This window comes from Phoca vitulina, unplaced genomic scaffold (assembly GCF_004348235.1).
Source record: "Phoca vitulina isolate PV1807 unplaced genomic scaffold, GSC_HSeal_1.0 scaffold13, whole genome shotgun sequence".
Taxonomy (NCBI): domain Eukaryota; kingdom Metazoa; phylum Chordata; class Mammalia; order Carnivora; family Phocidae; genus Phoca; species Phoca vitulina.
This window is the reverse complement of record NW_022589716.1, coordinates 11124959-11145922: the sequence shown is the minus strand read 5'-3', so window position 1 is coordinate 11145922 and position 20964 is coordinate 11124959. Positions and strand designations below refer to the sequence as shown.

Here is a 20964-nt window from a genome sequence, read left to right as displayed (position 1 = left end):
GTGCTGGTCTGATGGTCCCCAAGGGGCCACGCAACACAAATTATCCCCCTTTTAACATCTACCTCCTTTCAGTGTTCCCTAAAAAAATTGTGAAGACTCTAAAGCAAATTTTTAAAAATTTAACAAGAAAATGCATACGAATGACTCTTTTTGATTTTTTGTTGTTGTTGTTGCTTTGGGGGCCAGTCAAGGGGGAGAAGCTGGGCAGAGGAGCAGGGAATTGTCCAGGGAGGTGGGAACAAGCTCCTCATCGGTTTTCCCCTGTAGATCCTGTATTGCCTTTCAAGATCCAGCTCACAGACATGCAGCCTTCTCAGCCCTTTGGGCTACACCTCTGTTCCAGCTCTGCCATCCTGAGCTGCTTCATGACAGTCTCCCCACCAGGCACTGAAAGCCTGAGCCCAGCACCTCTGTGTCTTCGGCACACTGGCACCTCGGGTCTCTGGCTGGGAGCCGGACACGCCATCACAGTCTCCCTCAGAAGGGATCTAGTTTTGTTCTGATACCAAGATGTTTTAACATTACTTGTTATTTTCCCTAAAATATATCCCAGTAAACTGGCTGTCCCATGAGGGTGTCACTGTTGTCACCCTCCACAGGGGTCAACATTTAATGCCCACCACCATTCTGATAAGGAGCCCTGCCTCCCACCGTTTCCTCTTCCCCTGTCTCGAGCTGCTTCATCATCATGCCGGGGCGATGCCTCCTGCTCTGGGAAGCTTGGAGATAAGGCATGTCACTGGCACTGTTAAAATTAGCAGTTTCCATGGCCTCAGTCAGTTTGGTTGAACTTAGGAGACATGGGGCGCCAAGGAATGCATGACAGAATTGCTGTTAACCTCGTGTGGGACATTCCTGAGGCAAAACTGACACTAGGCTGTTTCTCCAGGGATAAATTCCACCCTTACCAGCCCAACGCTAACCTACGGCCGCAGAGATTCATCCGGATGAAAGCACTCTTCGAGGGTTACGACTTTCACACAGGGGCTTGCGGAGCCAGTCCTCTGTAGAAGGAAGCTTTGGTGGGAGTGGGGGATGCTGTCACACCCTCATCCCGGCCCCACTGCCCTCACTGGGGGCGCAGGCTCCAGGGCCGTCTCTAGAAAGGGGCTTCCCAAGACAGCTGTGCGTCCATGGAATAAAACTGACCACACTCCATCAAGGAGAACCCCAAATACATTATCCCCTGAAAACAGGCAGGGCAGTTTAGAGGGTGGACAAGGAGCTGTGCTCTCTGCTCTGGAAAAGGTGGTGTTTGGACAAATGCGATCCAGGGCTCCTTGCTGACTCAGCATTCCGTGAAGGCATCATCCCCGCCCCCCACCCTGAGACACCAACTTGGAAAGAGGAAGATAAAGCAGGTGAAGATTCGCTCACGTGGAATCAAGGGTCCCACCAGTACTTCCTGAGGAAGTGTGAGCGCGGTGGATGACTAGGTTCCTCTGGGGAGATGGGCCCTCCCCTGACTCCCACGTGGGGCCTCTGCTCTCCAGCAGTGTTTAAGCTCTGGGGCAGCTTCTGGGAGAGCCCAGACAGCCCCTTCTTCCTTCTCAGGGTGCTCCTCTTTCTGGGTGTCTGTGGGTGGTGAGGACACAGAGCCGCCCCAGGGGCTTGGGACGGCATCCCTGAGTACAGGCAGAGCAGAGCCCAGAAACGCCAGGAACCCCTTCCCGAGCCAGCCTCCACTCCCTACAGAGAATCCTCTCTATGGAGGGCCATCCAAGGGGTGGAGGCAGCCAAGTGACATTTCAAAAATGGTGACTGAGTGAGCAGAGGCCCTAGGAAGTGTGTATGCAAAAGCTGCTCCTTACTCTGCATTAGAGATTCCACAAGTGGAGACTAATTGTGAGTTAGAGAGACAATCCTCACAGTGACAGTAGCAGAAAACCAAGCAAATAAACGACTTGAAGGATGTAAGGTTTTGAAATTGTTCAGTACTTATGTGCTAATCTAGGTTTATTCCTCCTTCTCAATAAAATCTGAAACGCCCAGGAAATATTTATGATACACTGTGGGTAACTCAAAAAGGCCAGGTTATATACTAACGGGAACAAAGCCACAAAAGACATAAGGCCCTTTCCTTGGGGACACCAAGGCTGGGACTCCTTCCACTCACTTGCAATCCACTTCTGCACATGGGCACGCTAATGCACCTGCTTCAGGGACACGCTTTCATGAGATTAATAATGTGTGGCAAGCGTCAGAAACACAGAATCTCACAGAGAAGATACAGGCAGAGAGAATCACAGTTCAATCCAAAAGCAACACACAGAAGGGACGTCAGAGTCCACACGCATGCAGAGAAGCCGCAGGGAGCAGCTGGGGGACACGCAGAGCCACCCCACACGGGGCAGCAGCAGAATGTGCAACACGGATCTGACTGCTTACCCACTAAGGACACCAAGAACCAGGTTAAGGACGAAAAATGAGCCAAGGATGATCAGACTAACAAAATACACCCATGGCCATTCCCATCCTATCGCATCATTTACCTGTAAAATGTAAGGAGATCAGTTATCAGTTACCCATTTACTAAAGAGCGGAGCCCCCAGGAGCAGCTGCTAGACCACTCAGGGCTTTGAGTGAAGACTACAGCTCTGAGGACAGGGACCCCCACCTAGGACCTTTCATTTTTGTCTTCGGGTACGGACAAGTTCTGCTGCTGAAATCTACAAACCTGGCCTACCAAAAGTCGGCCAGGACCAGCTCATTTAGCTACTGTTTTATACCAATTAATCTGCATATTTGGATTCAGACCAATCAAGCAATTATAAATGTATCTCATTTTAGGACAGACAAAAGGGCAAGCAATGGAATCTATTTAAATCCCAAGCAACAACGCTGATTAATTTCTGGTCAATAACTGTTCCATAGCTTTCTTTCATAAAGGCTGGTGAGGTTCCAGGAAGCATCTTGATTTGGGAAGCCTCAGCAGGAGAGAAAGCATCTCGGAGGACATAGAACGTGTTTGGCACCCACCCGGCCGCCCCCATCTAGCAAAACCTGTGTGGTCTTGGCAACTGTCCTCAGGACTCTGCTTTCAAAATGAAAGAGGTGTAGCTTACCCGCTCAATACACCAAGTACAAGATTTAGTACGAAAAATGACCCAAAGATGACGAGACTGACAAAATACACCCAGGGCAATTCAAATCCCATAGCATCATTCATCTGCAAGAAATAAGATGGTCTCATAGGAGTGGGTTAATAAGAGCATCTAATAAAGAGAGAGGGTCATTAGAGACAGCATTCTATACATTAAATTAAACATTTACTTAGATTTGAATCAGAGACAACAGTAGCCAAGAAACATTCACTATATATTCCCAACACACACACACACACACACGCACGCACGCCCATGAAGAGTCATCAAAGCTTTGGGGGCAAATAATAGCAGACTTTGACACAGGCAGGGAAATCAGCTGGGATCTGGCTCTTTCTCACTGGAAACAGTCTTGGATCATGGACTTTCAGAATAGATCTTGGTAGATCTATTCTAAACTAGTGCTTAGCTGGAAAGTATTTCCTACTCTACCCAAGTTGTTAGAACTTTCTGCTTTTATGATTTGTGATGGTGGAAAAGTCTTACTTAGAGAGACAAACTTGCAACATCTGACTCTATAAATTCTTTTCCTTAAAAAAAAAAACCCTAAAATAATAAATTTCTATTGGAAGCCACCCTATCCAAAGAAACCTAACCCACCTAAAATCTAGATTATCTGCCATCAGTGAGTGCAAGTACAGCTCAATGAACACAAAGAAGAAAGTGCTCAGAAGTCCACTAGCTGACATGCATTCAACGGTGCTTTGGGGAATGAGACTTTTGCCAACTGCATCCAAGGAAGGACCCAGGAAAAAGAAAGAAGCACTTATCCCCCACACCTACCTTGACCTAGATGACCCACCCTGGGAGAGCTGGCTCTAGCTGTGAGCTGACTGGGACAAGGTGAAAGAGGGCTGGTCCAGAGGAACCCTGTGCCCACTACTTCTGGAACAATCTCAAGCAGCACAGTTAGACGTGGCCTCCATGGCAGACCCTCACAGGGGAGGTTTGGTCATGAGTAGGTCTCATGCAGGAGCAAACAGGTCCTTTGAGGTTCATGGCTAAAGATGGAACTTCCCAGCAGCACAGATCCGTGTTAAATTAGGCAAACACTTCTCCCAGGAAGGAGGTATTAAAGACCAGTCCAGGGACAAAATAAATGACTGCAGGCCTGACTTTGCTGAACACCCAGAATCTTGGCCAACAGAACTAAATGTGGTCTGTGAGAGTCATGGTTCTTGCCTCGAGGGTGCAAGCCCCTTCAGCCTTGAAGCATGTGATTTCTTCCATATTATCTGGTTCCTGATTTTAGCTTTGCAGAATGAAGTGCATGCATTTCACTATGTTTGCCTCATGCAGAAGCCAAACAGGAAAAGAGAACATTAAAAAAAAAAAAAAAAAAAAAAGACTTAACATCTGTTGCTGAAGTCTAGGGAGAGGGCATTAAATCCCTTATGAAACACCTGTTTGGCCACATGAAAATTGATGTGCTTAATAGAACTCCTATCAGTCTGCACATCTCACATTGGCAATTAGAGTAATGAATGAACCAGGGCCATGGCTGCAATTGTTGACCTAATTAAGCTGGATAAACTAATTTCAGAAGGAAGGCAGAGGGTAATTCTTCCAAAGCAACAATACCACCAACCTTATTTAAAAACCCATGAAGAACCAGGCTGCCCGGCGTAGTGGCCAGAGCCCAGCCTGGAGTCCGGACCTTCCATGGAGACCATTCTGGGCCTGTCTCCTCTGTGTGGGAGCAGGGCAGGAGACAGGGGAGAGCGTGCTCATGGGGTGAGGGAAGGATGGGCCAAGTCCGGGACTCCCATCAGGAGAACTCACCCTTGTACAGCCCTGGCGCTAGATGGCCCGCCCTGGGAGAGCTGGCTCCAGCAGTGAGCTGACCAGGATGAGGTGAAACAGGGCTGGTCAGCGGCCAGGCCAACTGCTTTACCAATCCTCATTCAGATCTCAGTCTGCTCTTCCAGGGAATGTTCTAGGAACAGCAGTCTGCTCCACTTGGGAGGGCACTTTATTTTTAATTAAAGCAGCTTTTAACTTCTTAGGATTAGGTGTTGGACAGATTCACATTTACGTGGAGTAGAAATACCAACTGGAATGATAGCTAGGGGCTGGAGGGAAGGCCACAGAAGACGGTCTCTAACTCCCCAGAAGGTGGGGGATGAGAAACAAAACTTCAGCTCTCAGGGCCAGTCTTTCTCCAAAACTAAATCTCAACCCAAGTCTCTTCTCAGAGGCTAGTATTTCTCAGACCTTACCGTATACACAGGTCAGAACTGGCAAGGTATTCCCCAAAATACCCAAATGACAATAAAGACTCTGCTGGGGATTTTGTGGTCTTTATCAACAAGGAAAAAATCAGCATGAGCTGAAGGATTTCAATTTAGATTCATTCTCAAAAGATTCATATCAAAGTCATCATGTGGGGTCACCTGGTACCTAGAAAATAATATTCTATTTAGTTTATGTTTTTCCTTTCATTTCAAAGGCTGAGATGCACATTCTTATCTCCAATTAAAGACCAACCTAAGGCTTTTTTTTTCTAACTGGTGAAAACACTACTGGGAACGTGGTTTACTGGTTGTGGCTCCCCATGCCAGGAATAAGAGAAAGGCATGCCCTCAGCCAATGAGAGGAATTTCCCAGGTGTCTTGAATGAAATAGATGGTCAATTTGACCATGAGAACTTCCCATTGGAGTCTGGCAGCCCGCACCTCCACAGGTGTGTTCAATGAGGAAAGAGCTTGGCGTTAAGGCAAGAGGTCATAAATGTTTTATATATGAGTAGCTCTCTCCTGACACCAACACTATTTTAATTTCCTATCCTTAAAAAGATTTCCTCTGAACTGAAGAAGAATTGGATCATGTAGTCTAACTGTGCATCTTGTAGACAAGAAAACTAAAGCCCAGAAGGTTGTGGTGACCTACTGAAGGTCATGCACCCAGCCCTATCCAGCCTTCATGCTCTTCCCTTGCCCTACACCCTGCTGCCTCCGTAGACAACAAATATGTGTGGGTCAGATGGCAGTGTAATTATGCTTATGGAACTCACTTTATAAAAGAGCTCTAGAAGGACTTTTTTTCCCACCAGAAATTGTTAATCCCACTCCCACACATCCGAATGGTTCTAAGCATGTCTTCCTGCATATTAGACCCACCTGCACTTTTCTCAAGACCCAGCCAGCCCTTTGCCAGAAATTCTTGAGAATCAGGCATCAATGAGCTTGAGAACACTGACTGAATAGAAGCTTGACAAGATGTGAAGTAATCCCTGGCGAAGACTTTGCCCACCATATACAAATGCCTAAAGGATCGAGAAACTTGCTCTCAATCAATATCTACAATCTAATCTCCTTGGTCATCTCTCAAGATGTGCCCTTTACACCCTAGTTGTGCACAAAAAATGATATTTAAACATGGCCCTTCTACGCAGAGGCAATGGGATTATACCAGGAGGAGTAAGAGTAACAAGTATTTGTCGAGCACCTGCTCTGTCCCAGGCACAGCTGTGTATCTTCCACCTGACCACAGCCCATTAAATATTAAGAAGGTTTGGTGTCTTGGCTCTTGTCTATCTCTGATGAGTTAATAAATGTAATCAATAAGTAATTAAAAACAACCTGATGTGTTTCAGAGGATTAAGATCTTAGTGAACTGTATGGGAGATTACTTAGCTGCCCTCTAGTGTTCTAGAATGATTCACAAATCTCCTACAGTAGAGAATGCCAAGGAAAGAGTGCTGAGTTCCAGGCTAGGGCAGGGGTCACCAAACTATGACCTGTGGGCCAAACCCAGCCCACCACCTGCCTTTGCACAGCCCATGACCTTCAAAATCCCAGACCTTCTAAGAAAGGGATATAGACTGAGATAATGTTGATAAGTTACTTGAGTTCCTCCATTAGAATGAAGATGCCCTGTAATTCACAGAGAATATAATTATTATATTGTCAAATTATTAACTCTGTGATTGTCGTATTAACAATAGAGGTAATAATTATACAATCCTAGGTGATACTTAAAGGTTCTGAGGAAAGCAATGGGAATTTTTGTTTCTGGGTGCATGGAGTTTTCTCTCCTTTAATCACATACTCCCAGTTCTCACTTGCTTGACAACAGGAAAATTGTCATGAGAGAATCCATGTGCAAAAATATAACAAAGTATAAAATTGTGTATTAGTCAAGGCATGTTGGATCAGCAGTGGACAACTCACTCTGACAACAGAGAGAACAGCAGAGCTGAGAGGAGTCACACATTTTTTTTTAAATCAAAATGTTTCTGTCCCGTTTGGGGGAGGGGGCAGGGATCAAAGTTTGGGCTATTTGGATGAATCTTTTCTATGTATCAGAAACTTCAAGGCAAGAGTGAAAGTGAGACCTCAACTAATCTAACTAGGATTTGCAACTTTTGAAGGTACTACTGACAATGAACCCTTTATCTAATTTGAAGGTCCCCTTGCTATGACCATGATCTTGGCTCATCCAATATAATTTCCCTCCTTCTTCCTCTTCATGAAAGGCATTATCTTATGGATATAAATAACACACATGCATTACCACACACACACACAGACACACACAGACACACAGACACACACACACTCTCTCTTCTCTCTTTCCTAGGATGATAAGAAAAAGGAAGGGAAGAGAGAGAAACAAGATACAACATGTTGGTGATGCTCAAAACTTTTTACCAAACTAGACTCATGCTTTGGGGAAGAAAATAAAAACGTATCTTCTTTACCTAACATTGACTATATAAGGACTTCTACAATCCTGTAGGCATGTTGTTCACTGGTGAAGGGAAGCAAAAACCTATTTATAACCATCGTGTGTCAGGTTCTCTGAAGTTATAAAGGAATATGGAACCCTACAAAGAGTCTAAATTTTAGACACTGCCAGAAGTTACTTCTCAATTTCTAACTAAAGACTGCCCATTCAAGAAGTACTTTATTACTAATTGCCTTTTAACAAATCATTATTGGAAACCTGATTAATCCCATTTGAACTTGGGTTTAGGCTCAAAATCTGCATGTCAGCTGGTTTTCCCAGCAATCTGTGCCATGGAAATTAATTTCTAAACTTCTGTGAGCTTTTTCAAAATTCTACCAAATAAGTAAGCAAACAAACAAACTCAGCTCTGGGAAATAGCTGTTAAAATATTACTGTTCTTCATTTATAGCAAACCCTTCTGGCTCTGTCAGGAACAAGAAGAACCAGACCTTAGCCATAGAAAGGGCTGCAACGTCTGTCTGTTGTCATTGCAGGCTGGATGGGCCCACCAGCCCTGGAAGTTTGATGTGCCTTTCCCACCCTCCCTGCCAGACTTCTAGAGCTCCAAACAGAAAAGAAGAGAGAGGTAGGGGCTTGTGCTGGGCTGATTTATGGGAATGCTGAAGATGCAAAAGGGAAACAGTATAATAAGGGAAAAATCCATTTTGGCCTGAAGGTTGTACTAAGTTCATGGAAAGCATAAAAGTGATCCAATTTATATTCCCTATCTTCTGTTTAGGATCTGGTAGAGCAACCTACATTTATGTTAAAAAACAAAACAAAACAAAACAAGCTCATGGAAGTCCAGAAGCCTCTTAACTTGGAAAATAACCCCTGGCTCTCTACGAGTTTAACTCAGAATGGCCCTGACTTTGGGATTTCCTCTAAAGCAAGGACTCGTGGGCACACTAAGCAGCAATTCCCCACGTAGAAGGGGGGAGTGGGGGCAGCCCACATTACACAGTGGCTTTCTGGAATAGAAACTAGGGCCCTGAGGAAGAAAGAGGAGGAGTCTTACTGAGTGAGGAGAGGGTCTGCTTCCCTTCCCAAGAACTGACTGCCAGGGTTTCTTTTTCTGCTAACTCTTCCACGGCTCTAGCGAATGCAACACTCTTATCCAAAGAAAGAACACTCCACACACTCTGTCCTCCAGCTGCTTACCCAGTAGAGCACGTCTGTCCAGCCCTCCATGGTGATGCACTGAAACACGGTGAGCATGGCAAAGGCAAAGTTATCAAAGTTGGTGATGCCTCCGTTTGGGCCAACCCAGCCACTCCTACACTCGGTGCCGTTGGCAGCACACTGGCGTCCATTCCCTGAGAACGCACACGGCGCTGGGTCCTCTTCGGCTAGGATATCTGCAAACAGAGCACACAGGCTTCACCACGCCAGACATGAGCACCAGGAAGCCCAAAGCCGGCGGAAGCGGAGTGCCCCTGCCAGAGCCCGGAACACCGGCCTCCCAGCTATGCTGTCAGACTCCCACTTGACCCTCAAGGTCCACTTCAAAGACTCCCTCCTCCATAGCATATGCCATCTCTGTACTCAGAATCCATGGCTCTCTCCTCCACCCTGACCCTATAGGACCTTTCTTAAGTGTATAGAGAACAATGGTGGGGATTCCACTCATATTCTAGTATTGGGGGTACCTCATCTTATTTGCCAGGAATACACAGGAAATCAGGATAGAAAAGGAGATTAAATCCTCATTTATTCTGAACATAATTCACGCTAAGAACTGGCTGGTTCTTACTGGCTTTACTGGTATATTTGGCTTCCACCCCGCACCATTTTGTTTTAGATTTTCCCAAAACCACGGAAGTTATTTTGGGAAAAATTAATTTTTTTAAAAGTTAGGTTAGCTACCGTTTTCATTACTCACCTGTGTCAGCAAAAAAACATGTTTTGTGCATTTTTCCAATAAAAAGTTCCAATCCTATAATAGCATAGATTATGATTACAAATAATACCAAAAGGGCTATGTGAAGGAGGGGAACCATGGCTTTTATAATGGAGTTCAGGACAACTTGTAAACCTAGGAGAGATAGAAATAAGTTTGTGAGCCAGGGAGACACTTCAAGGATACATACGTATACATATACTTCAAGGATACATATATACATATTATGTGTATACATACATACATACATACATACATAGATATACACACGCACGTATATATATATAAATACACATAAAATTCCTGATGCCTTGAAGCCTGCTCCATATAGGACACACAGTAATAAAACTCAGAGATATTCAACATTAAATTAGCATTAAACCTGGATATGAGATAAGTTAAAAAGGAACCTAAAAGACCATCTAATCCAACTGCCTCACTCAACAGATGGAAAAACTAAGGCCCAGAGAGAGGACTTACTGCCCAATATCAAAGTCAGTGATTCATTCATGCGTTTGTTCATCCATTCAACAAAACTCGTTGAACAGCTACCATGTGGCAAGCGTAAAGTTTAGTGCTTTGGGAAATATGAAGATGTATTACATAAAGCGCCTTCTCTCAAAGAGGGTATGTTCTAGAAGGAGACATAAGAATTAAACACAAATTACCCTAGGGTAGCACACAGACGCTATAGTCGAACAGTTAAAATTAAAGAGGGATGGATGAAAGACACCGCTTCTGAGTGGCGATAAGACAGAGGACTGGGCAGCAACCCCCCCTCTCACCAGGGCCTAAAGGTGGAAGAAGATGGATTTGCACAGGTGGGCCTAGGAGAGGGGCCACTCTGGCCAGAGGGAAGAGCACCAGAGCACGGAGGTGAGCCAGGCAATGTGGGCCGGGTGCCCGTGAGTCTTGGTTGGTGGTCACATGGTGGGAAGATCAGGAAAGAAAAGCAGATTGCAGCAAGGTAGCTCTGGGTATTAAATTCGGATTACAGGCCTGGACTTGAGTCCATCGGCAAAACCCCCATGCCTAACCAACAACAAGCCTGTCGAAAGGAGGCTCCCCCTGGAAAGAGGGAGGGAGGAGAGGGGCAAGAGCTGCTTTGCACCGGGGAAGCAGGATCATGGGCGCAGCATTAAGAGGGAAGCATTGTGCAGCTGGGACGTGGACTTGAGAGACGAGGATGGGGCACAGACACCTGGAAGTTCTGCACAGAGCAATACTCTGAGCTGCAGTGCAGGACGGGAGTGAGATCACGGAAAGAGGGTGGGCAAGGCAACCCTGAGGTTAGGAGCAGGTGGGCAGAAGCAGCAGACTGAGGGTCAGAAAGAAACCAGAACCCACACTGCAGCCAGGCTTCCGGACTCCTGGGTTTAGTGCCCGCGTTCTCCCCCCACCCCATGAGCACAGATGCTGCTCTGTGCCCTTCACGCTTTCCCCATTCTTCCCTCTCTTCCCCTACACCTCCCCGCCGTCTCTCCCCCTTCACACTGCTCTTTTAGAGTATCTTCTCACTCTCCCAATACATACTCAAAGAATGAAAGAGCCTAAGAAGCCGAGACGCTAGAAGTAAGACAGAAGTCACAACACACCAAGCAAAGAGAATATTCATTAGCAACAGCAATGAGAGTTGACTGTGATTGGAAGTACACAGAAAAGAGGGGAGGGATGAGATGCGGAGGGAAAACCGAGGATTTCAGACTCAGGAAGAGCCCATCTTTCCAAGACCCTCATTACAACCCAAATCCTAGGTATTACCTTCAGATATTTAAATGTTCAAGTGGTTTTAGAAAAGAAATGATTAATAGGATGACTTTTAAGGTTTTCACCTTTTATCAGGCATTAGATGAAAAGAAGTAACTGCTCTAATGTACTCAGGGGTTTGTTTTATCATTTGGGTTTTTGGTTTTGTTTGGTTGGTTGGTTGGTTGGTTTTTGTTTTGTGTGTTTTTTTTTTCCAGACATGGATGGGCCATTCAAAATCATCATCTGGCAGTTAGCTCTTCTAAATCTATGGAAATTCTATGGTAGGGAGCTGTGTGCTTCATGAACATGTTTGTTCGTTGTATCTACTGTATTTCCGATTGGCCAAATTTATGAGATAATGAAGTTTATCTTAATGTGAATGTGTAGACTTTCCTGACATTAGGCTCCTTTGTACATGATCAGCACGTACAACAGAGCTCATGGGACTCCAGTTCGGGACACAGTGGGGTGGAATGGAAAGAACACTAGGCCAGGAACCAGGAGAGTGTCCATCTGGCCCCATTCAGCCACCCACTGGCTGTGAGAATCTGCACGAGTTGCTGCCCCTCCACAGCCCTTGTCTTCCTCGTCTAAAAGATGATGCCCATGGACCAGAAGGTCTGTAGGGTTCTTTCCCATTTGATGGTCCAGGACTCCGATCAATATTTATCATCTGAGTATGGGTGGTTAATAACTCCACAAATGTCTGAACTCTCTTTTACAATATATATTTACCTGCCAATCAATATATATTCACAAACACACACAAAATCGTGTCTTACAGAACAGTCTGAATTCTCTATAGAAGGCACAAGAAAATTCCCAGGTAAGTATAAGCAGTCACACCTTCCCTGGCATTTTTAACAATTTCAGGTTTCTTAAGAAATCACCAGGCCCCAGTTGACAACCAGCATGGAAAACATCATGACCCAGAGCCCCCAAAAACACCATCTCCCCCAAGCCCAGTTGGGGCTGATGAGAGACTTGGGTGTTCTCCACTAGGGCAATTAATAAATGTGGGCTGAAAAGTCCTCAACAAGACTCAGGTCCCCATTTCCCCCTGCTGACCTCTGGGAGAGTGTGATGTAGAGCTCCATCCTGTTACAAAGGAGACAAGGAAGAAATCTAGTTTAAAACGTGTTCTCAAGAACACCCGGGAATCCTAGACTAGTCATTTAGTGAAAACCTTGTTAAACAAGGAAGCCAAAACAATGATCGGTGAGTTTGGGAAGCTTCACCGGCCAGACTTACATGCATGAAGCCACAGCACCCACTTGTCCTTACAACATATGCTGCAAACAGGCTGTCCTGTCATTTGCTCTTTGGGGGAAAAAAGGCTGTCGTGGTAACTTTGAGATTGGATGAGGCTATAACAACTAAATCTGAAAGAACATGCTTGCTCATTGAACTTCTCATTTCATCATGTTACACATAACAAAACCAGTCATTTCCAAGGTATTTCTATTTTTCTCAATTGCTTCCAGACAGCTCTGTGGTTTTGACTTGTGCTGATCTTTTTCAATGAAAATAAATGAACCATCTGGAAAAACAAGTACACATAAAACACCACTTCCTACATTTTAAAATGTTAAATTTGGAAATCTTTTTTTTTTTCCAGGGAATTTTTGGTGTGTCCCGAGTGCCAACAGGTTTAATACCATTTCATGAAGAACTTCTGGAGAGGCAAAAACATGATCTGTGCTCTTTTGATGGCTTTGTGAGTCATGAAAAACAGGCACACCCTATTGTCCCATATCCTTCCTCCAGCTGGAGCAGGCAGCTGCTGCCACAACCCTTGGAGAGGTGCTAGGACTTCTACCCTTCAAGTCCCCACCACGGGTGTCCCTTCAGGGACAGATCCCAGTGAAGCACACTCCATGCTCCTTAGGGGAGCAGAAGCAGCCTACAGCTGCCGGCCAGAGCACAGCCAGAGCATCTGTCCCAGCTCAGGTGGCACTCAACCTGGCCCAGACATCTGGAGCAAAAAGCAAACTAGGGCCTGGCACGGACTGGTATCATAGCCTAGTGGAGGAAAACAGCATCTCTCGCCATGGAGGGCCACCTCTGCTCCAGACCTTGTGCTGTGGGGGCTCTCCCTGATTCATCTCAATCAGTCCTCCAAACCACCTGCAAGCAGGTCCTACACTACCCTACATACAGGGAGGACCTGGAAGCATCCGCCTCTTCCCCCAGAGCCGGACATGCACAACTCCTAAGAGTGGAGAGCTGAGCAGACGTTCCAGGAGTCCAGCCCCCTGTTGCTGCTCACTTTGAAGAAAGGCAGTAGGCTGGGAGCCCTGCAATACCCTCCTCCTCTGCATTAGCCACCACTCTCAGAGGGGCAGGCCTGGGAGTGGGAGGAGGTGGTGGCTGCAAGGTGTCCAAGAAGGAAAACCAGCCTGGAATCAGGAGGCCTGACTTGAAGGCCTCATGTCACCACTCGCTCGGTGTCTCTAAAAGAAGAGTCTCCTACAAACTCAGGAAGACAACAGTCACTACCGGCCCTTTCTCGGGGCCGTCACGGGGGTCCAAGGTGACCATGCAGGTGTTGTGAACCGTGAAGGCCTCTGTGGTCGTCTGCGGAGCCCCTGGCTGGCACACCGCAACTCACCTGGCAGCGCTCGGCTCCAGAATCCTGAGCCCCACCCAGAAGAAAAACCAAGTCAACAAACTCCTGGCTTTAGGAAACAAGACGTGCTTACTGGGCACTCCTGACACTAGTCGAAGTGGTCGTAACACCCGAAAGGCGCGGAGGGCTTTGACATCGAAGCCTCCTGACTTGCCACTGGAGTGGTTACCGCCTTCTGTTTCTTTGGTTAATTGTTCCAGAATTACACTAAACAATCTGAAAAAAAGAAGAAAGGAAGAAAAGTTAGAGTCTGTCACCTAGGGAAGCAGCACGGGAGGATAATAGTAGTTATTTCTGCACAAGGGCTAATTCTGAGGGGCTGCTGCCTACATGAAAGGGAAGCAGGGCAAAGGCAAGAATCAGACTGTGAATCCCGAAAGCCACCCCTACCTGTGACATGACTGGGACAAGGACCGAGCTTGGCTGTTCTCCTGCCAACCCTGAGCAAGTCCAGTCCCACAGAAGAGGGGACTCACCGGGGATCCAACGACGACAGGTGGACACCCCGGAACATAAGTCTCGAGGACAACCAACATGGCGGCTACTACCTTCCATGCACATTCACTATGTGCCAAACACTTTACATACATTATCTCAGTCCTCACAAAGTGTTACACAGTAGGGATTCTTATCATCTTACACGTGAGGAAACACACTTGAGAACAAGTAACTTGCCCAGGGTCACACTATTAGTGTAGAACTAACGAATGAGTCCGGGTATGTTGGCCTCCCCAGCATCCACGTCCCACGAGGGCAGGGACTTTTAGTCTGTATTGTTCATTTGTTCGTTTAGTCTGTTCAAGCCTAGTGCCCAGAACAGTTCTCAACACAGAAGGTGCTCGAGAAATATCTGAGGAGTAAATCAATGGGTGAATGAATATTGACTTCAAAGTCCCAAATCTTAATCAACATGTTACACCATTTCTGGTACAGACCCTGACACACACACACACACACACACACACACACACACACCCTCCACCCGCACAGGGATGTTCAAGGAATGATGTAAATCACAGATGCTGAGGAGTTGTGCAAAGGCCAAAAGCAGTAACCCAAGGTAAGGGATTAATATCGTCATTTTCTCTTTTGAAATGTGCATAATATTGTATCTGGCAGCCACGACACATTTTTCCTACTCTCCAAAGGTTTTTCAGATAAAGCTATTTTCAGACAATCTGCTCACTTGATGGTTACTTTTGCTCTTTCAAATAAACATTTATTCTTTGGAATTATTGCTTGTTTTTCAGAATAAATATAAATTTGCCCATTTCAAATAGAATCAACTCCAGCCAATCAGATTGTGGGGATGACTGGCCCAGCAACAAAGAAAAGGTTTCCAAAGTTTAATTAGGAGCTGAAGCAGAAACTCTGCCCCCACTGGCATGCCTCTGGACTGCCAAGACATGAAGTCCATAAAATACAGGGTGGTCTGATTACAGTCCTGATCAGGCATAGTCCTATCGTTCTGGGGCACTAAAAGACCAGCCATTTGTTTTAACAACACTACAGTAATTAGCAGTGAATCTAGCTGGGGGCAGAGGGGGGTGGCGCCAGGGGGAGAATAAATCAAGCCTCTACCTTTTCAAACCTTCAGATGGTGGGCTCTCTCTAGTTATGACTGGGGAAATAGATCAAATTTATGACCCATTTCTCTCATTAGAATAGTTTTTTTTTTTTAATTACTGTAAACCCCTGCAGCAAGGCTCAAGTTAAAAGTCTCCCCTCCAAAACAAGTTCATAGCCTCCCAAAAACAAAGAACAAGGAAGGAAGAAAACCTCAAACTCTTCTGAAATGTGGCAGCCACAGGAATTTTCATCCCAAAGGGTTAGGAAAGTAATTTATGCAGGTGGTGACTGAAGATCACTTTCAAGTGTCTATGTTTTACAGTGCATACTTCATGGTCCTTTTACCCCTTGTTCTTCAGCAATGCCCTTGAAAACAGGTGAATGATGTCTCGCTCCCATTACAAAGGAACCTGAGCCAGAGAGGGAAGCTAGCTGCCTTCTCCAGATAGCCAGGGGTGGAAGGGGCTGGGGCTGGCTTCCATTCCTAAGAGTTAGGAGGCTTTAGGAAAGTTCCTCTCCTCCTCTGGTCCTTAGTTTCCCCCACTCTGTAAAAGGAGAAAACTGGACTAAATGATCCAGAGCCCTGCCCTTCCCAGTCTAATATTCTGTGATTCTACTCCCTTCACCACTCATGCCCACCACCCCCAACAAAAAAAGTACCACATGCCTGGAGAGTTCAGGACATGAAGAGAAAGTATTTGATTCTAGAATGTTACAAAGTTTACCCCAATGCAGGAGCAAAAGGCAAGGAGCTACCGAAATGGACTCAAGTTAGAAATGAGCACCCCATGTTCTTCTTCACAAAAGCTTAAGTGATGAGCCTGAAATATATGTTGACTGAAACATTAGGTGGGTGGAATAAACTTTTCTATACAAGGAACACTATCAGCTCTGGTAGACACATTGAGTCCTCTTGTGGTCACACTATTACGGTTAACATTTTAGAAGTATCAATTACTTCCTTAATGTCTCTGTTATTGGGAATCTTGACAAAAGTAATAGGTCACAGTTGGCTTGGAATGGAAAATCCATTGGATTGAGATACAGCCTGCAGTTAGAAACTTTAGTGAGTAGAAATTTGATTCCCATGAAGACCTAATAACTTTTCTTTTTTTCTTTAACTTTTCTTCTGCTCTTTGACTATAATTTAGTGCATATTTTGGATAAAAAAATAATCAGATGTTCTCAAGTTCTTCATATTTAATGAGAAAGACCAATGAGACCATTCCTATTTTAGTTTCCTAGGTAATTTTTTTTACTTTTTAAGTCAACTTTATTACAGCTCAACTTATATGTGATAAAATACATCTATTTAAAGTGTACAATGAGAGGAGTCTTAACAAATGTAGAAGTCCAAGTGCAAACACCACAGTCAAGATCTAGAACATTTCCACCATCCCCAGTAGTTCTTTAATGGCTCTGTGCAATTATCTCCCTCCCAGCTCAGCCTTTGGTATCCACTGATTGTCTATCACTTTGGGTTGTTTTTTTCCCTTTTCCAGAATCTTTTATAAATGAAATCATACAACATATGTCCTTCTTTTAACTTCTTTTGCTCCCCATGTTTTTGAGACTTATCCAAGTTGTTACATTTATCCACAGTTCATTTCTTTTTATTGTTGGGATATTCCATTGAATGAATATACCACAATGAATCTATCCATTCACCTGTTAGGAGATATCTGGGTTGTTTCCAGTTTTTCTCCATTATGAATAAAGTCTCTGTGAGCATGTGTTTTCATTTATCTTGGGTAAGTATCTAAGAGTAGTGCTGGTAATATGGTCCTGTGGTTAGTGTATGATTAACATTTTAAGAAGCTGGCAAACTTTTCCAAAGTGACTGCATCATTTTCCATTTCTACAAGCAGTGTATGAGAGTTCCAGTTGCTCCGTATCTTGGCTGAGATATGGTATTGAGAGTCTTTTTATATTTAGTAATGCTAGTGGGTATGTAGTGTGTCACTGGGATTTTAATTTGCACTTCCCTAATTTCTAATGATGTTGAACATCTCTTCAGGTGCCTGTTAACCATTTACATATCTTCTTTTGTGAAGATCTATTTGAATCTTCTGCCCATTTATATACTGGGTTGTCTTCTTACTCATGGGTTATAAGAATTCTTTATATATTCTGAATGCAAGTCCTTTGTCATATATCTGTATTGTGAATATTTTTTCCTAACCTGTGTCTTAATTTTTAATTTTCTTCACACTATCTTTTGAAGAAAAATTTTAAATTTTGGTAAGCTCCAAAATTTCAATGATTTCTTTTATGGCTGGTGCTTTTGGGGTCCTAAAAAATCTCTGCCTGCCCCAGGGTCATAAAGACCTTCCCCTAGACATTATATAGTTTTAGCTTTCACATATAGGTCTATGATCCATTTTAAGGTAATATTTGTGTATGTTATAAGGTAAGAATAAAGATTCTTTTTTTTTCATATGGATAAATAGTTGTTCCAATGCCATTTGTTAAAAACTGACTACAATTTAGTACTACAACTTATAACTCAACTCACTGAAGTATCAAGGCACCTTTGTCTAAAATCAATTGATCACATACATATAGGTCTATTTCTAGAATCCCTAATTCTGTTCCATTGATCTTTATGTCTACTTCTTATGCCAACATCATACAGTAGTCTTGACTACCGTAGCTTTATATTAAGCCCTAAGATCAGGTTCCAGCTTTGTTCTTAAATATTTCTTTGGCTAATCTAGAGCCTCTTTAACTTCCATATAAGTTTTAGAATAAATTGTCAATCTCTACAACAATCCTGCTGGGATTTAGATTAGGATTCAATCTATAGCTCAGTTTGAGAAGAACTAATAGCCTAACAAAAACTGAGCCGTCCAATCCATGAACATGGTACATCATTCCATTTATTTAGGTATTCTTTAATTGCTCTCAGCAAAGTTTAGTCATTTGTAGTGTGCTTTTTATCCCTAAATATTTCATGCTTTTTGATGCTATAGTAAATAATGTCTTTAAAATTTCATTTTCCAATTGTTCATGACTAGGATATAGAAATTCACATGTTTTAATACTGACCTTCTCTCCAGAAACATTGCTAAATTCATTCAGAATACATAATTTTGTATGATTTTAATACTCTTAAATACATTGAAACTTATTTTATGGCCCAGGATATTTCTTGGTCAATGTTCCATGTGCATGTGAAAAGAATGTGCTTTCTGGTCTTGAGTGTTCTAAAAATGCCAGTTAAGTCAAGCTAGGTGGTATTGTTCAAATATCCCTATATACTTAGTGATTTTCTGTCTAGATGTTCTATCAATACTCAAGGGAGAAGTATTAAAATGTACAACTACAATAATAGAATAGAACTCCTTTCAGTTCTTTCCGGGTTTGCTTGGCGTATTTTGAAGCTCTGTTATTAGGCATATATGTGTGTATCTTCATGAAAGAATTCTTTCATCACTATGAAATGTCTCTATCCTTGATAATATTCCTTGTTCTGAAGTCTACTTTTTTGGACTAATATTGCCACTCTACCTTTCTTTAGATTAGTTTTCACATGATATATATTTTTTCTGGCTTTTTACTTACAAATTCTTTGTGTCTTTATAAGTTTGGTTTCTTGTAGATTAACTCTAGAGTTGGGTCTGGGTTTTTTTTAATGTATAAAATCTGATAAACTCTGGATTCTAATAAAGATTTAGCTGGGTTTAAATCTACTATCTTGCTATTTGTTTTCTGTTTGCCCTGTCCATTGTTCCTTTTTTCTTCATCCCTTTTTTGAATTAATTGAGCTTTTAAAAATTCTACTTAATCTGCAACACAAGCTTATTAACTATACCTCTTTTTTTTTTCTAGTGGCTCCTCTAGGGCAAATGTCAGCAAAAATCTTCTGTGGAGTGTCAGAGAGTAACTATTTTAGGACTTGCAGGCCACAGGGTCACTGTCACAACTATTCAGTTTTGCCATCCTAACACCAAATAGCCACAAACATGAGTGAGTGTGACTGTCTTCCAATAGAACAATCTTCCAAAGCAGACAGGAAAATACTTTGCCAATGTGAAAAATAAAAAAAGGCAATAAACCATATCTGGCCTATGGGCTGAAGTTTGCTGGCCTGTGCTCTTGGGTTTATAACACACATCTCTAACTTATTACAGTATACTTTCAAGTAATATTTTGTCATATTTACCATCAACTGTACAAGCTCTTTTCAATAGTATATAGCTATTTTCTTCTTCCTGTCCTTTGTGCTATTATTGTCACATATTTTACTTTCATAGAAGCTACAAACTCTGCAATACATTGTTACTACTTGTGCTTTAAATAATCAATTACTTTAAAAAAGATTTTAAAATGAGAAAAAAAAAATGTTTTTATATTTACCCATGCATGTACCCTTTCTGGAATTCCTTTAACATTTGTTGAGGTATAGGTTTACTGGGGGTGAATTCTCAGCTTTAGTTTGTCTGAAAAAGTCTGTTTTTACTTCAATTGTGAAAGCTATCTTCACTGAATAAGAATTCTAGGTTGACATCTTCCTCAGCCCTTTAAAGATCTCTCTCTGCTGTATTCTGGCTTCTATAGTGCTGACAAAAAGTCCAGGGATGTCTTTTTCTCTGATTACTTTTTCAGATTTTCTCTTTATCCTTGGATTTGAGCTATTTCATTATGAATTATGGTGTACTTCAATGTAGCTTTCTCTATGTTTACTTTGCTTGAGCTTTGTTGAGCTTCTTAAATTTGTGAGTTTGTATTTATCATCACATTTAGAAAATGTGGAGTCACTTCTTCAAATATTTTTTTCTGGCTCCCCTCTATCTCCTCTCTTCTGGGACTCCAAATATATGTATGTTAGACCACTTGATATTACCCTGCAGGTCACTGAGGTGGTGTCCTATTTTTCTCGATCATTATTCTTTGTGTTATTGCTAGGTCTTCAAGTTCCTTGACTTTTTTTTTTTTTTTCTTCTGTTGTGTCTAATTTGCTATTAAGCCAATCCAGGAAAATTTTTCAACTCTCAAAGTCCCATGTGGTTCTTTCTCATATTGTCCCATCTTTTCTCATTGTGGTCATGTGTTCCTTTATGTCCACAAACATATTCATAATAGCTATTTTTAAGGTCTTGTAAAGCAATTATCTACTAATTCCGTCATTTCTGTCATTTCTAGGTCTATCTCTATAGATGGAATTTCCTTCTGGTTATGGGTCATATGTCTTAATTAATGGCCATAAGATTTGATGGGATGCTGGACACTTGTTAAGTGTCTGGATTTTGTTGTTTTCCTTTAAAGAGTGTTGAGTTTTC

At 43.2% G+C, this 20964-nt stretch overlaps 1 protein-coding gene across 19 annotated transcripts in view; it reads right to left on the bottom strand.

Annotated features, from left to right (window-relative positions):
* The window catches only part of CACNA1D (calcium voltage-gated channel subunit alpha1 D), a 301670-nt gene that overhangs the window by 132742 nt on the left and 147964 nt on the right, over nucleotides 1-20964 (bottom strand). For 13 of the 19 annotated variants that reach the window (XM_032411479.1, XM_032411482.1, XM_032411477.1 and 10 more), the window contains exons 5-8: nucleotides 14187-14329; nucleotides 9718-9870; nucleotides 8997-9193; nucleotides 2389-2492 (exon numbers count right to left, since the gene is read on the bottom strand). In XM_032411479.1, the coding sequence (XP_032267370.1) occupies nucleotides 2389-2492; nucleotides 8997-9193; nucleotides 9718-9870; nucleotides 14187-14329 (597 nt within the window). Of the gene's footprint in view, nucleotides 1-2388; nucleotides 2493-3065; nucleotides 3170-8996; nucleotides 9194-9717; nucleotides 9871-14186; nucleotides 14330-20964 lie in introns of those variants that run through there. The other 6 variants (XM_032411478.1, XM_032411483.1, XM_032411488.1 and 3 more) reach the window with 2 other exon arrangements.